Source organism: Pseudochaenichthys georgianus, chromosome 7, assembly GCF_902827115.2.
Source record: "Pseudochaenichthys georgianus chromosome 7, fPseGeo1.2, whole genome shotgun sequence".
Taxonomy (NCBI): Eukaryota; Metazoa; Chordata; class Actinopteri; order Perciformes; family Channichthyidae; genus Pseudochaenichthys; species Pseudochaenichthys georgianus.
Window position 1 is genome coordinate 11,459,353 of NC_047509.1, and position 18,378 is coordinate 11,477,730.

Genomic DNA, 18,378 nt, shown 5'->3' on the forward strand with positions numbered 1-18,378 from the left:
TTTTGTGCCCCACCACTTTTGTACATATAAAAACGCCACTGGATGTCACAACAATCGATGTTCAGGTTTTTTAAAAGGGTAAGAAGAGTCGGATTCACCACACCACACTCATCATCCTCACAGCAGGTGCCGCCTCAGAGACGAGTGTGTTTAATATTGTGCCCCGCTGAGCTTAGTCCCTTTGCGGGACGTAGCACCCGTTGCAGGATAACAGAAAATAGCATCCCAGGGCCGGACCTATCAGCCATAGATGACCCGGCGGCTACACAGCCAAAGCTCATAAAGTACCCTCAGACACTTTTTGGACAAAAGAAAAGGAGCTTCGCTGCCCACTGGTATGACAAGTACACATTCTTGGAGTATAGCATTAGCAAGGACAGTGTGTTTTGTCAAATGTGCCGGCATTTTAGTGAGAGAGGCGGGGCCGGCCGAGAAGAAACATTCAGTCGCCATGGTTACAGGGACTGTAAACACATCGACTATGCTCTCAGTAAACACGAATGTAGTGCAGCTCATGCAATAGCTATGGAGAGAAATACAAACTACAGACAGTGCGAGAAGTCTGACCATGGAACCATCCTCCATCAGCTACTCAATCCAGAGGGCCGACAGGGAGACACCATTGAGAAAATTAGATTAGATTAGAATCTTTAATGACCACACAGCCAGGCTGGTGGAATTCGTGTTCAGTGCAGAGTATTACAGCTTGTTCCATACAATTCAACATACAATAAACAGACAATAAAAAGTACAACACACAGCACAGGGAAAATACATACATCATGACATATATACATAAAGTTCAAGGTGTTGGATTGTGATTGTTCATTGGGGTTATTTAGAGTCCATTTAGTGTCCGTATTGCAAAGTTACATAATTCTCACATACGCTAAGCAAGAGATTCCTCATTTCATATTGAGACTAAATATCTATAAAAATGATTAAGAAACGTAGAGCTAAAATGTCGTGCCATTTGCAACTACCGGAGCGCACCCAGACGCAGGCATTCTCCAGCCCAAATCAGCAAAGCTTATGAGTGTGAAGCAACGGTATCTGCTGCCCAGCTGCTTTAGTATGAAATGTACCTTCAGCTCATGAAATCTCTGCAGTATCAGAAGGAAGTAGCCTAATGATAAATCTGCAGCCTCTGAAACGTGCCGCATCAGAGAACCAGTGTCATTTACGCACGGCCGCTCACTTCGCTAGATCCGCTAAAAAGGACAGCAGGCTGCAGTCTAACCACACAGACACACATCAGGTGCTCGCTCATTATTCCATATTCTGCCGTTGTATGCTCTTTGTTTCTAAATGTATCAATGTATTGTGAACCAAAACTAAATAACGTGCAGCATAACATTTATTTTCACTCATTGCGGCGTGCCGCTTAATCATTTAAATAATATGTAAGCTTCTTATAAGTGAAAATGTTTAAAAGAGAAGGGTTTAATATAGGAAATATGCATTACACAGTTGCCTACAATGATATGCAAGCATTTATTTTTATTTTATTTTTGTTAACGAGAAACATCTATTAGAACAGGCCTAGCCGAAATTACATTGGCCAGCCCACAATTGAAATCCTGGCGCCGCGGCTGGTCTGAGGGCTTCTTAATATTTAATAAACTATGAATGTTTCTTAACGGGAAGAAACTCAGCTAACTGATGATATGAACCATTTTCACTAACGGCCCGTCCACACAGCGGCGTGCGTTGAAGCTTCCAACGCTTCTGCCCATTCACTTTGAATGGGGTGACGTCACTTTTAGCCGAACTGCATTTTGGGAAGCAACGTGGAGCGTTGCTCGCTTCAAAAGTTGAGCAATGTTCAACTTTTGGCGCCTCGGCAGAAGCGTCAGCCAATGAAATCCCGTTTATGCAAATCTGCCAGTACAAGCGCTAGCCAATCAAACCGTGTGTATGCTGGGAGAGACTACGCAGGTCATTTCCTCATATTCCAAAAAATGGAGGGAAAATTCATTATAGCGGTAGTGAATCACCCGGTGCTGAATGATCAGTCTCTGTTCATCAACCGGGATACAAACCGGAGGAGCCAGGCATGGAGGGAGGTGGCAGAGACAGTGGATGAAACTGGTAGGTTTTCGCCTGTTTTGGGATTTTATATCCAGTTTACTTCGTTTTAACATTGCTATTGCTTTGTATGTCGGGGGCGGGAGATTCATGTGATTGGTTGTTGGTCGCGTTGCTCGCAAAAAATCCCCAAGCTTCAGACACGCCCACCGCCAAGCGTCAACGCACGCTGCTGTGTGGACGCTCCATAATGCTGAGCCTCTGAATTAGCCCTAAATCTTAACTCCGTTAGCACAGAACTCTAGCTATACGGATCGATATACTTATTGGATCTGCACAAACAAGTTTAGCTAACATCCTGAGATTACACAGATTATAGAAATATAAGTATCATCACTGAGCGTCACTGAGCGATCAGAACTCGTGACAGGGGAAGCAAATACAGACAACACACGACGTAGCTTTAGGTAGATATGCTCACCTTAGCTGTTATTCTGATAAAAAGTCGTGTTCAATGGCATTAAAATGAGTAAAAACGCGGCTGAAGGTTAATCCATAGGTTAATCAATGTGTCTGTCACTTTGAAAAAAGTATTGATAATCCATAATTCAATTTTTATGCAAAAATCGGAGAATACAAATTAGCTGCTAATAGTAGCCACCAGAGTGTGTCGCAGCTCCGGTTTTGGCTACACGTCACTCTCACTCCTTATTTGGTAACCTGTGTGTTTGGAACTTCCCCTCGATTCCATTGGCTCTAGTGGTTAAAAAGAGATGTCAATCATCAAAATCTACCAAGGGGGGCCAGAGATATGTCAAATCCACCCAAATGACCCCAGAAGTGGGTTTTTTTTCTAAATCTCTCTAAAAAGGTCACATTTCACTTGTTTTGCATCAATCTTGATACAGGGTACTTATTATATGTTGTACTTTGGATTCCTAAAGCTTTTAGTCTACTAACCCATCATTCAAGGGTGGTTTTTACAATAAGTAATGTGTTTTTTTTGGACGGACACAATAATTGACATTTTTTTACTATGTTCAATCTGAATTTACTTTAAAATAAAAACAAATCTATATTGATTCTGACTTTTCTACATCCAACTCACAGGTTTATCATTGCTTTGAGAAAAAAGATTATGAATTTTCCCCTTTTAGAAGTGTAGTTATAGTTATTTGTTCTGGGAATGTCATTTTCGAGCCTGAGACCTGGAAAACAAGCTCGGGGGTTTAACAGGTTAAGGAGCTTTTTATCTGCTTATGAATACTGATGCCTCTACATAGCTAAAAAGACAATAAGTGATAACATTGAAGATTTCTAAATTGTTATTCTTAATGTTGTTGATTGAGTTCATTTCCATGCAAAAGCAGACAAAGCTATTCCCATCACGCAGAGCGGAGGAGCGTATATTTTACATTTTTTAAGGCAAGTAATACAGTATGTAAAAGGAAGCAGGGCAAGATTTTTCTTCAACAGGGTATATGCAGGAATCCTGAAGTGAAATGTAATACCTTTTAAGACCTTTTTTAAGACCATTTCCATATATTTTAAGACCTCATCGCCACTTTGAGTTTTAACCGGTTACATTGGCGACACACTTTACCTCACATTTACTATTCAGTATTGATTGTCCTGTTTAATACTTTTTAATAGCCTTAATTTTTGCTAAATTGATTTATCAACTTGTAATACTTTTTAAGACCCCGCGGACACCCTGTTTGGTGAATTACATTGTATACGTTAAATATTATGGTTATGGCTTAGACTGGGGCAGCAAGAAAGAAAGAAAAGGAAGAAGAAAATTGCTGAAACAGGTATAAGGGGACAGTGATGGAGCAACAGTGGAAACAAGTCGTCACTCAACAGGTGGAGAAAATGGAGGGATTTAAAAGGATTCAAACAGATCTTGATTTTGCCCTCTTCCCCCTAAGCTGTTATATTATATACCATTTGTATTCAGGAAATACATTGTATGACATAATTCATCTTTCCTAATCACAAATAGATTCATTACGTTGTCGCTATGAAAGAATTGTATGAAGAATGTGTTAAAATGTAATATTTTGTTAGTTTCACAATAAAAGCACGCAATTGCTAGATCAATATGTGAAGAGGCGATGGTGCTCATGGAAACATGACGACTTTAAACAAAATGTAAGTTATTTTCTCTTGGAAGAAAAGATGTCAACATTAGAAGAATAAAAAAAGTTGTATTTAGCATTCAAAATAATGATTTGTCTCCCATAAATAACAAAACCATACAAGGTTATACAATTATTTGATTGAGCTAAGTATTGCTGGTGTTTTATTTTATTTGGTTGTTTAGCCCCTCATGCTATAATCATGTGTGTTTTCTCCATTCCCGTTTATGTGTCTTCTCGCAATTATCACTGGCCCCGTGTATCTCGTAATCGATATAACCGGCCTGCTCTCGTCTATCCCACATGCTCCACTGAGATCCAACATCTAGTTTCAGGCGGCCTGTGGAACTGCCAGTCAGCTGTTCCTAAGGCCGACTTCATCTCTGGCTACGCCTCCCTGCAGTCTCTGGATTTCCTTGCTCTCACTGAGACCTGGATTACTCCATCCAACACATCCACCCCAGCAGCTCTCTCCACAGCATATTCCTTCTCCCATACACCCAGACCCACTGGCAGAGGAGGTGGCACTGGTCTCCTGCTCTCTCCCAAATGGAGCTTTTCCCTCTTCAAGCTACCTAACTTCACTCCTTCCACCTTTGAATTCCATGCCGTCACAGTAACCCATCCTATACAATTAACCATTGTTGTTCTCTACCGTCCACCAGGCGCCTTGGGGGACTTCTTGGAGGAATTAGATCATCTCCTCTCACACATCCCTGAAACTGGCCCTCCCGCTGTACTTCTCGGAGACTTCAACCTCCAGATGGGGAAGATAGACAAACTAACATCTCTGTTAACCGCCTTTGCTTTCTTACTGTCTCCATCCCCACCAACTCATAAAGCTGGCAATGTCCTTGATCTCATATTCTCAAGGAACTGCGCTACTTCTAACCTCTCTGTAAACCCACTCCACACCTCCGATCACTTCTTCATTTCATTCTCTCTACCCCTTTCCAAACATAACAAACTAATCTCTTCTCATCCTGCACCTGTCCGCCGTAACCTTCGTTCCCTCTCCCCCTCTACCTTTGCCTCATCGGTGCTCTCAGCCCTCCCTTCCTCTGACTCGTTCCAACTCCTGCCTCCAAACTCTGCTGCAGAAACTCTCCTCTCTACTCTCTCATCCTCTCTGGACTCTCTCTGTCCTCTCACATCTCGGCAGGCTCGTCAGTCCCCTCCTGCTCCCTGGCTAAATGACGCACGGCGTGCTAATAGAACCGTCCTTCGAGCAGCAGAGCGAAAATGGTGGAAATCCAAACACCGTGACGACCTCCTAACCTATCAGGCTCTCCTCTCCTCCTTCTCTGCTTCGATCTCTCAGGCAAAAAGCACTTTCTTTCAAGATAAGATCCAATCTTCCTATTCTAATCCCAAAAAACTATTTTCCATCTTCTCCACCCTCCTGGACCCCCCCAAAGCCCCTTCCCCCTCCTCCCTTCTGTCAAGCGACTTTGTTAACCACTTTGAAAAAAAGGTTGATGATATTCGCTCTTCTTTTTCTGACTCACCTTTACTCACCGCTGGGTCACCAGACCCTCCTTTCACCCACACACTAACCTCCTTTTGCCCTCTCTCTCCAAGTGAGGTTCTTACCCTCATTACCTCTGCCCGTCCTCTGGACCCTATCCCTTCAAACCTCCTTCAGACTATCGCTCCTGATATTCTACCGTTTCTCACCAATTTCATCAACACTTCTCTAACTTCTAGTCACTTTCCAACAGTCTCAAGGAGGCAAGAGTAAACCCTCTCCTAAAGAAACCCACTCTCGACCCGTCTGATGTTATAAACTACAGGCCTGTCTCTCTCCTCCCGTTCCTGTCTAAAAAACTTGAAAGCGCTGTCTTTAGACAACTCTCCTGTTATCTCCATCAGAACAACCTTCTGGATCCGCACCAGTCTGGGTTCAAGGCAGGTCACTCCACAGAAACTGCCCTCCTTGCTGTCACTGAGGAACTGCACACTGCTAAAGCAGCATCCCTCTCCTCTGTCATCATCCTGTTGGACCTGTCTGCTGCACTCGACACGGTGAACCATCAGATCCTCCTTCACACTCTCCAAGAACTTGGAGTTTCAGGCTCTGCACTTTCCCTCCTCACCTCATACCTCAAAGACCGCACCTATAGGGTTACTTGGAGAGGGTCCGAGTCCGACCCTTGTCAATTAACTACAGGGGTCCCTCAGGGCTCTGTTCTTGGTCACCTCCTCTTCTCCCTGTACACAAACTCGCTCGGATCTGTCATTAGCCCGCATGGTTTTTCATACCACTGCTACGCTGACGACACCCAACTAATTCTGTCCTTTCCCCGCTCAGAGACCCAGGTCGTCGCACGCATCTCTGCTTGTCTAGCTGACATCTCTCAGTGGATGTCTGATCATCACCTCAAGCTCAACCTTGACAAGACTGAACTGCTTTTCCTTCCGGGAAAAGATTGTCCCACTCTTGACCTAACAATCAACATTGGCACCTCTGTTGTTTCCCCGACTCAGACTGCAAGGAATCTGGGTGTGACCCTAGATAACAACCTGTCCTTCACTGCAAACATCGCTGCTACAACCCGCTGCTGCAGATACACGCTTTACAAGATCAGGAGGATGCGTCCCCAGCTGACCCAGAAAGCGACGCAGGTTCTGGTCCAGGCTCTCGTCATCTCACGCCTAGACTACTGCAACTCCCTCCTGGCTGGTCTACCTGCATGTGCCATCCGACCTCTGCAGCTCATCCAGAATGCAGCGGCTCGTCTGGTCTTCAACCTTCCTAAATTCTCCCACACCACGGCGCTCCTCCGCTCCCTTCACTGGCTTCCGATAACTGCTAGAATCCACTTCAAGACACTGGTACTTGCGTACCATGCTGCGAATAGATCTGGCCCTTCCTACATCCAGGACATAGTTAAACCGTACACCCCAGCACGTGCACTCCGCTCTGCATCAACCAAACGGCTCGCTGCACCATCGCAGCGAAGGGGACCCAAGTTCCCATCAGCAGAAACACGTGGGTTTGCTATCCTGTCTCCAAAATGGTGGAATGAGCTCCCCATTGACATCAGGACGGCAGAAAGCTTACACACCTTCCGGCGCAGACTGAAAACTCATCTCTTTCGACTCCACTTCGAGCGATAGAACTATTAACAAAGCACTTATATACTAATAAAGGGCTGGCTTATCTAAAGCCAGTTGAGTAGCGCTTGAAATGTTTTTGCTCTATGAAACCTGATGTGTTTATATGATTCTGTTTTCTTCAAGTTTGTATTTTGTTGGTCGAACGCACTTATTGTAAGTCACTTTGGATAAAAGCGTCAGCTAAATGCAATGTAATAATGTAATATTCAAGCCAGAGACTTTTTCTTAAATCTTTGAGGCCTCCTCCTGCATTGTGGGTAGAGACGTGCAGAGTCACACGCTGACAGAGATAAGCTTCTCTGAACCTCACAACTGCCGCACAACATCCTGTGCATCCCTCCACTCAGATGACCTCTCCTCTGTCATCGTCTTAATTATGGAGGGAGGGAGGGGGAGGGCGACAAAGCACAAATCTTTCAGAGAAACCAAACGGTCGATCAGTGTGCCTCGAAAGCCTCGGACCCCTACAACATCAAAACAAGCTCGAGCTTTCAGATTCTCAGAAGGAGAAAGTGAACAGCAAAAATCAATTTTGACCTGTTTTTTCTTTTTTTACTTGAAACAAAGCTGTTCACCGGCAGCCTGATTCTGGGTCTGCTGGCTGCTTGGGTCGTAGTTGTCTCCATGACAACCACTGGACCAGCTGAACAAAAGCACTGAGGGAGACACTTAGCGATGCTGTTCATTCCCCTTCATTCTCAGAAGTGATGCTAAACCGATAACTTGTTTTCCAGCGCTCTGATTGGTCCACAGAGCTGCTGTTGTTGGTATGGATGAGTTTAGTCTCTGTCTGTTCAAATCTGTTAATAAGAAATCCTCATGTAAATAATAGGCGGTGCAACTGATGATTATTTAGATTGTTGATTAATTTGTTGTCTGTTTCCTCCATTAATTGATTAGTTGTTTGAGTCATAAAATAAAATGGTGAAAATTGTCCATCAATGTTCCCAAAAGACAAAGATGATGACGTTCGATGCCTTTTATTGTCCACAACTCAAAGATATCCAGTTTACTTTCATAGAGGAGTAAAGAAACGAGAAAATGTACACAAATAAACTACAATCTGTGATTTTTTAATTACTCGATCTGGATTAAACAATTCAAGAAATTGCAGATTAATCGAATAGGTATCAATAATCAGTTAATATTTGGAGTTCTCGGAAACACAGGAATTTACAAACAAGTGCATTTTATTTATAAATACAATAAAAAAAATCGTACCCCATTGGTAAATATCATTAATTATCAATGCTAACATTTTGTCACTACAACCTCTCTGGAGCCTTCAAGTCAAGCTGAGTTATGTGCGTGTGTGCGTGTGCGTGTGCGTGTGTGTGTGTGTGTTCCCATCATTCAGCAGCACCCATCCTGCTAGGGAGCAAAGTGTACATGTGACAGGTACCCTCGTTAAAATGCTGCTGCTGCGTTAAACACAAATTATTTATCATGGAGGCTGTGGAAAAGGGCTGTGTGGGGAGAATATCGGATTCGCCTCCGATCACACCTCCTCCTCCACTTATACTGGGTGTCTTATTCTATAGCTGCAGCTTTCTAGTTCTACAGGTGATCGTCACACACTGGCTGACACTTCCTCCACCGGGATCCAAGTGCTCCCATCTCAAAGCACACAAGGTGGTCCCAGCTCAACAGGAGCGGCTGTGAAACTGTGAACAGCTGATATGGTGTGAGATTTGCTCTGATTAAAATGCACTTTTTACATCCTGGACATTAGGAAATTGAGTCAACAGCCATTTGGAAAGTTTGGCGTGAGAACATGAGTGTACAAAGCGCATTACTTCACAAGCAGCACATTATTATTTAAACTCTGTGTCCTTATCTTATTTACTGAATTTAAAAACAAACACTTTAAACACTGAGTTGGAGCATGACAAGGCGACCTGTGAAACATTAGCCCGCTAATGGGGGCTTTTGGGGGGTTTTATGTTGCCGAAGAGCAAATATCTAAAAAAAAATATGGTTGTAGTATCTGTGAATGTACAGTATTAGCCTTCAGGGTATGCAGAGAGAAGGGGGTTAGAGTGACCTGCCTGTCATACTGACGCAGGCTCTGATTAGACTGTACCATATGACGCAACAGTTAGCAGAAAGGCCAAGGGCTGAGTATTTTTAGGAACTAGTCTTTGACCTCTCACAGCACTTGTGTCAACAACATCCAATCAACAATGCTAGCCTTTGTCAGGGACCACAAAGCAAATCAGGCTAGGGTGAAAAACGTAATTATGAGGAGATTCAGTGACAGAAAAAATATAAATGTCATTGACAGATACATCAGCAGTGATCTGTGAATGTGAAACGGTACACTGATGTGTTTGCTGTTTGATGTGTTTTACTGCTGCACTTTTCTTTTTCCTGAATCCTTGATAGAAGCACGCTCTGTACATGTCAGCATTCACACTCAAACACACACCCACCCACCCACCCACACACACACACACACACACACACACACACACACACACACACACACACACACACACACACACACACACACACACACACACACAGGCAAGACAATCGCTTTGTGATGTTGCTTTCCCAAAGAAAAACAAACATCCAACATTCAATAGAGACCAGAAGGGAAGGTGACAAGCATAACAAAGCATGGGATGGTGTGCGTGTGTGTACTAATGCGTGGGACATCCACATGTGATGTGTGTGTGTACTGCTAGGGCTAATTGATTACAGATTGTCATTGCCATAACTACACTGTACTGTGCATATGACAACAAAACCCTTGAAATCTTAAGGTCTGAGGACCTTAGACATTACGACACAAATAATAGTACATGGAAGTCAGCCTTCAGGGCTTTGTGCCAGAAATCCCCTTTGGTTAAAGGCAACTAAAGTGCTGGTTATGTTCAGGAAAGATCTGTGGTTTGGGTTCAAACAAACTCTTTTAGGCATAAAGTCCTGAAGCTAACTTCTTCCATGTGCCGGAAAAGGAGTAAGAGCTCCTGCTCACAAGTAACAGGATGTCTCCATTAGAATTTACATTTGAAAAGGATAGTTCAAGTGTGAGGTACTTATTCAAAGTCAATGTATTATCTACAGTAGATGGTGCCTGGCACACCCCCAGTTTAATAAAGTAGTTAAAATATTTTAAATATTGCGTACACTTTTAGTGGTAATGATCTGCTTCACCTGTCCACGGCAGGACATCGCTTAGCTTCCTCATGGCACTCCTGTTTGTTTTTCCAAACAGGGGGACTACCCACTGCCATCGTCGGAGGAAGGCACTGACCCTTTAAAGTTTTGATAGATTGTTTTGTTTTTTAAAGCAGTTCAATGTGTTTCAAGCTCAATTATAAACTGTAGTTTATGGTGTGCACTAGGGCTGTGCATCTTCACTGGTCTCACGATTCGATTCGATTACGATTATCCTGTCAACGATTCGATTCGGTTCGATATCCCGGTGCATCACGGTGCATCACGGTGCATCACGATTCATACCAATGCGTTGCATCCTCAATTTTCTATATTACTGCACATGGCTTATTTTTCATCAATGCATACATGCAGTAAATACATATGAACTCTCTTTTTATTATTTAGAAAGTGCTTCAGAAATCAATTACATAAATGTCTTGACATTAATTTATAAACCAAAATAAATGAATTGTATAGGTCTAGCCTCCGTGTGTGAAGTTGTTCCATTCTCAATGTCCTGAATGTGGCATCACACACAGGACTTGAGTCTGAACACAGCAGACAACAGGAGTATTTACAACAGCATATACAAACAAAAATACTGCATGTGGGTGCACACTTACATTCTCTGTTTTACTGTTACATAAATCCCATTAATGTATGAGATTAAATTAGCTTCATTATATCTCAGTGATTAAGTGAATAACAACGTTTCTATCGGGTCACTATCAGCCTGTCACTCATTATTTTCAGGGAGGGGGCGGGGCTTGGAGTAACGGAGAGGAGACGGTGATCGCGGAAGCTTTTTTCCTCCTGCCTTCACAAACTTTACACACGTATATATCGTCTGCAAATTGCTAGAGGACATTCATACTTTGCAATCCAAGACTTAATTAAATCCACCAAAAACCTGACATGATTGTAACGCGATTATTTTTGAAAAACATAAATCCCTCCCTGTGTCTCTGAGCCGCAGCGACATGCACGGAGTGATTCAGAGCGGGTCCTGCTGTTGTCGGTTCTGGACTGGTGTTCTTGTGTTGGTGGATAAAGCAGACTGCTCAGTGTTGCTGTGCCGCTGTCACGTATGTTCCCTGATCTCTGCGTCACCGACCGATTTGATATTAAAGTGACAGAAAAAACGTTATAGTAAAGCCGCGGCCGGAAAATCAGGAAGCAACGTTACTACTCTATAACCGATTATCTTCCGTCACTGCATCGAGACCGAATCGTCCACGTCCGCATCGCAATGCATCGTAGAAACGATTATTTTCAACACCCCTAGTGTGCACAATAAGACACTCAAAGTGAAGTTTAGAACAGACACCAGATTCTACTGTATGCAGCAAAGTAACACCGAGAGCAATACAGTTTAGAAAACAACCAGATCAATGCAAATGTTTTTAAAGGTTTGAAGGAAATAATGACCATACATTTCAAGAGATTTGAGTGATTATACCAGTGGTTCTCAAACTTTTTCTGTCAGGTCCTCCCTTTGGAGAAGAAAAAAAAGTCGGGCCCTCAACACAAGTCACGTAATGGGTCAAGTTAACATTTATTAAAATACATCAATATGAACGTGAGCATTCCTTTCAAAAAAAAAAAGAATCACTTTGCTAGAACAGTGATAATAAAACAATGCTCCATAAGTCTGTGTGGTCAAAAAAGAAAATCAAAAAACATAATATAACTGTGCAATCCCTTTGCTAGAACAATAAGTTATAATACTTTGCCACTTTGCAATCTGTGCTAAAAAATGAAAAGAAAGAAAATGCTGATATTTGGTATTTGGTATATTTGATATCTGTGTGTCTTATCGCAGCATTAGTGGATGCAATGAGCCTGTGTTGCACTGCACATTTCTTCAAAACTGGGTTGCAGGCTCAGTGGCGGCGACAGAGATTTCTTTTGGGGGTGCTGTGGGGTAGCTTGATGTTTCATAGAGGGTGCTCAAACCTTTAGGGTTTCCCATTAATGTACCGGTCGCTACAGTGGAATTTTCGACTGCAACACTCCCCAAGCAAATACACAATGTACCCGCGACTGTTACAATGAAGGCTTGATAATCAGCTCACGGCATATAGGTGTAAGCAGGGGTCAAGTGCTATTTTTATAAGTGCGGAGTGGTGGACCTAACATAGGGGGGTCCGGGGGCATGCTAACTTTTTATATTTAAGTTAAAAGCATCAATCTGGTGCACTTTGAGAGCAAAATGAGGAGATTTATGGATACATCTCTCAACATCCATATGAAACAGAACTGTAAACAGATTTACTATTTCTTTATGGATATTTTACAAATCACTCCCCTTTTAAACTCTATTCTTGTTTTACTGTCATACAGTATTTCATACCTGTTTTTCATTTATTCTCTTATTTTTGTATAACTATAATGATGATCATAGTAAACGTGTGCCTCGGAAATAATTGTTTACATTAATCATGACCAAAACGTTTGAGACCCGGCCACTAGCTCGCTAGCACCAGAAGCTAACAACAACGATCTCCGGTACCGGTGCGCTCTCTCTCTCGCGCGCACGCACACGAAATGGCTTGTTCCTCACACACACAGAGCCGAGCTTGAATGAAACACAGAGACCCAGACGTACTTGTACTGTATTGTATCATATTATTTTTGAATCAATAATCTTTCAAATTAGGATTTTTTTTTTTTTTTAAAACATTTTTCTCCTGGTCTCTCGCAGGAGACCCCCCTGTCATGAAACACTGGATTATACTGAGGTGATTTGGCCAAGAAAATGTGATTTTTTAAAGTTGTTAAGTAGACTTACTGTTACCGACCGTCTAATTCTTTTACCTTATATTCGTTGTGGATCTCCTGAATTGAGTTCGCATTTTCTTTTTCCTTTTTTTTCATAAAAACTACATTTTCTGACTTTTTTCAGATCTTTAAAATTGATTTTGAGTTTTGAGCTTTACAACATTCTGGAGTTATTTGAAATGTCTCTATAAAACATGTCAGAGAACATATCAATGCATCCCACCGCTGGAATCTTATTCTAGAAAATGTTTAATACTAATAATTTTAGTGCAGCTTAATCTTTATCTGCTACTGTACAGAAATACTGGGTAGAGAAGGAATAAACGTTGGTGTAAAACAGAGGGTCTGCATTCCCATCATTCTTCACACACAACGTCATCATTATCTGTAGCCATCAACACCAACAGAAACCCAGTGAGGTTAATGAGTTATTGGAGAAAGAGGAAATACTTGCACACAAGCGTGAAGCAGTGATTGATGATACTGTTTTACTGTGTCACATATGTACACAGGCGACCTTAGGAATAACCAGCATTGCAAGGCCGCAGCTATCTCATGACATGCATTCACTTAATGACGGCAAACAGTGTTGCAGCCTGTGATGGATTGTACTATGGTATATCATGCATGATGTTACAAAGCACACACCGAGTTCCCACGAACCGCTAACCTAGAACTGCACTTATGTCATTATTTTTATAATAAACGTTTGCGATGTTATAACAAATTGATCTGTCTTTAAAAGGGTATTATATGAAACATTTCTGCAATAAACTGACAAATAAAAAGCCCTAAGGAATAAGTAAATAACTTAATGTCACAGAATTATACTCAGTAAGAGTATATAAGCTATTAATTTCTTGCTAACAGCATAACATGACTTAAGATACGCTGTATAGGTAGTCAACTCATCCAGTGTTAAGTATTTAACGTAAATTAGTTATCATTTCTTGCAGCTTTTTCATCGGAACAACATGGTTGAGTTAAGTTAAATACTTCAAGTTAATTGAAGTAACTTTTGGTAAGCAGCGTATACGTTTATGGCTTTTATTGTGAAAGGTAAGAATTTAAAGATTGAGGCTGTTATGCTCCGCTGCTGCTGTTCACAACAATGTGACATCTTGGTGTATACTATGGAGCATCCGTAGGTGGCAAAACGTATTATGAACTCACTATATAAAACATATGATGCATTATCTTAACAGTGAACATGGTTTCCGCGTGAGTCGTGGCATGTATTTTCTTCTGCAATGGTGGACAAAAACTCCCATGAGCACACTTTACGACTTCATTAAAGTCCCTCTTTTGTTCTCATTTGATTGAGAATTCCCTAGCAGCAGAAATTGCATTGGTTGGGTTGTTGTTGTCCAGCTGAGAGGATATGTTACTGAACACATACCTTACAGAAATGGCATTACAGTGACTATTACCGATACATAATTAAGTCCTATATCCCCCTATTGTTTCCATGAAATGGTCTTCCCATTATGTTTTCCCTAACTTTTCCCCAAGGAGTCGACAGTGGTGATCAGCTACAGAAAGGGAGGAGTCGTACAGCGCCTCCCCACAACCGTCGGCCTCACCCTTGGAGGAAAGTACAAAGTGTCCCTTGTGAGAGAGCACAGAGACCAGAGTGATACTGCTTTATATCAAGGTATTCTCCCACTGTCACAGAAGAGCACACACTTACTGTACACACTCGTACAGACGTTTCGGCCTGCTGACCTTCAGCGAGCTCCGAGGTCCTTAGCATGACGCACAAACAACAAACTATACAAAAAGACCCTTAAGCTCCAGAATACATTTAAATATACAGATACAACTTGGTGACAAAACACAGTAGAGCAATATAAACACTGCAGTCGCTGAGTTGCCAGTTCACACGGTAAAACACCCGTCATAAACATTGTGACAGAGGAGACATTTTAAATGCCCCCAGAGATACAGCGACGTAACAATGTGTCCAGTTCAGTCAGTCTACAGTCATAATTCATCCCTATATCCATCATTTAAATTTGATGTTTTTAATTACTTAGGAACTATTTCAACCTCAATGTTTCTATGTTTCCAAATGTTGACGAAAATATGTTTTAGGCAGTTATCTCATCATAGTTAAACTTCTCAGTCCTCAAATGCCAAATGTTTTGTCTGACACATCTTTACATCTGACGCAGGCAGTTAACACGTCTCCACTGCCCCCATCTTAATCTGAGGAAAACATGACTGTTTTCATGACTGTTAACATTTGGCTTCCATTGCACATCGACGTATGAATGAAAGCTTTACGCCAATGTGTGTTTATGTAGATTGTTTTGCAAATGCGGGTCAGTCTAGTGCTGTGACCAGATCACACATAATTCTGATATTAGCCACATTTTTTAAATAATGTGAACTGCCAGTGGCGCAGTGGACTAGTGTGTTGGTGTTCAGATCAGGGGAGCACAGGTTCAAACCCCACTGCAGTCAGCCTGTCATTGTGTCCCTGGGCAAGACACTTCACCCCAAATAGCTCCTGTGGGGATTGCCCACAGTATTGAGTATGTAAGTCACTTTGGATAAAAGCGTCTAACAGGTGACATGTAATGTAATCAGAGAAAACTAGGGATGTAACGATATATCGAATATCGCGGTAAATAAATGTCTCAATACCGTCGTGAGACTGACAAAATCTACCGCAATTTCTTTTAAACCATTTTTTTTTTTTTTAACCTTTATTCAACCAGATGGTCCCATTAAGATCATCGATCTCTTTTTCAAGGGAGACCTGTCCAACATGGCAGCAAGTAGGTTACAACACGAACATAAAACAACAGAACACAAAAGGACATCGTATTTACAGGGCTACATGCACATACCTAGAGACATTGACAAGTACCAACAGTATATTTATATCTCGCCCTGTCAATAAGCCTCACCTTCTTCGCAAAAACTGTATTGTTTTTGAAGTGGTGGAGAGACAATGCACAGTTTGACCCACTGCTGTCACCCATGGCCAAAGCATATCTCTCTGTCCCAGCAACATCAGTACCAAGCAAGAGAGTTATTTCCACAGCAGGGGATTTTGTAAACGCCCAAACATCCCAGCTTCTACCTGGAAATGTGGACATGCTCATATTCCTAAAAGATAACCTTGGTGATGCTGAGTGAGTGAGTTAGAGTTGAGTTACTTGAGTAACTAAAGTGAAACTTGATTTATTCTATTGCAGGGTCTGATTATTATATTGTTGACACTTTAAAATACTACTATCCTACTAAAATGCTGTAAAAATCAGATTTATTATTTTTATATATTATTATTTAATTTATTATTGTTTGGGGAGTTTATATATATATATTGCTCGCATAAAATCCCCGGGGTTTTTTGCTTTGTATGTCGGGGGCGGGAGATTCATGTGATTGGTTGTTGGTCGCATTGCTCGCAAAAAATCCCCAAGCTTTCAGACACGTCCAGCTCCAAGATTTTCAAGATTTTTGAAAAGCTGCTGTGTGGACGTACCGTAACTGTCAATAGACTGTTCACTGTACATTCAAAACCAGCCATTATCATTGTCAGATGAGGTCAAACAGTTAACGGTCAAACAGTCTTACCTGTTTCCAGAGGAACTGGTCTTCCTGATTGATCTGCCAGGAGGTGACCACATGAATGATGGACAGCACTGCTCCACTGACCACCGCCGCTCTCATCCTCACAGGCAGCAGAGTGTAGATGATGTAGATGAAGAACACGGACCACCAGATGCCCTCCGAGGCGCTCCTGGGGGCCACCATGAGCACCCCGAACACCTGTACGGACAGTAAGACTCCGATCACCAGGTAACTGACCATCCACATGTAATCCTGGTGGAAGCCGTTGCGGTTGCACACCACCATTAGAGCCATGAAGAGCGCCATGGCCACCGATAGTGCTGAGGAGTAGGCCACGTGAGGGGCGGCGTGGACACAGTGGAAGGTCAGCATAATGCCGCACACGATCACAAGCACCCCCATGAGCATTGTCAAGGAGCTCTGGTTCAGCCTGAAGAAGTACCGCTGGTAGAGGCGCTCCAGTTTGCGGGACTGGAATTTTTTCGACTGGAACACCTGCACCACCCTGAGCCAGCAGTCCGCGGCCGTCACCACCCCTGCTGCGCCCTCGTCGCCCATGTCCCCGCTGCCTCCGTTACATCCCCCTTTCCTCCCCTTCAAATCGCCGTCGTCAAAGCCCAAGTCGACCGATTTCAGCCCCACCCCTTCCCCGGAAGCCACTACCCTTTTGCCGTAGTGGTCCTCCTGCCATCCGCAACGGACGCCGAAGTTTCCCCCGCCTCCCACGGCCCCCGCTATCCCTCCGCGGTGGTGCTGATGGAGGGGGGCTCCAGAGGGGGGCTCCATAGCATCTGGATCCCGCAGACAGCTCATGTAACGTGGGTTGCAGAGAGATGAGCCTCCCTTCCGTTTTGACTTCTTGCCATTGCGCTCTCCCCACGCAGTCTTGCGGTCGTCCACTCTGGCGACTAGGAAACCACTGAACCAGGACATTCTGTGTGAGAGGGGCAACAAGTACGAGGTCAAAGACAGATCTCAGTGGTGAAGACAGAACAAATATTGTTGCAATGCATAATTGTCTAGACCGGTTCCTGGTTAACTACAGATTACTTATTGCTTGTATTTATCGGAAATTCCTTGATTACAAAGACTTTAGATTTTCAGTAAAAACAGTCAAATGCATTCAAAATTGTAGTTTGATCAAAACAGAGTTGAATAATGTTGATTGGTTATGTGAAAGTGAAGGGGTCTGTGTGAATCTGACAAATAGGAGAATTAGGGTAGTACAGGCTATTTATCATGTACTTGTATGATTTGCCATGAGTTGGGTACACTGGAGTGTAATGGACTACTTCAAATGTTCGGATTATTGAAATGTCAAGAGCTTGTTGTGTCCGTTTCAGTTGTGTCCTGTTTATTCTGTATGGTGATGATTGTGATTCAAGTTGTAATGGTTGCATTGTCTGTTTTGTGAAACGCAGGAAGAATAGCTTCTGCAATCCTCTAGCTAACTGGGACCTTTATCAAATAAATGAATACCATTACAATCACAAGAAAACTCCAAGGCACTCTCTTTTTGAATGGAGACTGCCTTTGAGTCTTTTATGTGATTTTG

The 18,378-nt window shown here is 42.6% G+C and overlaps 1 protein-coding gene across 1 annotated transcript in view; it reads right to left on the reverse strand.

Annotated features, from left to right (window-relative positions):
• adcy6a (adenylate cyclase 6a) overlaps window positions 1–18,378 on the reverse strand; it is an 80,414-nt gene that overhangs the window by 57,337 nt on the left and 4,699 nt on the right. The window contains exon 3 of the mRNA XM_034086358.2: window positions 16,827–17,757. Within this exon, the coding sequence (XP_033942249.1) occupies window positions 16,827–17,757 (931 nt within the window). The remainder of the gene's footprint in view (window positions 1–16,826; window positions 17,758–18,378) is intronic.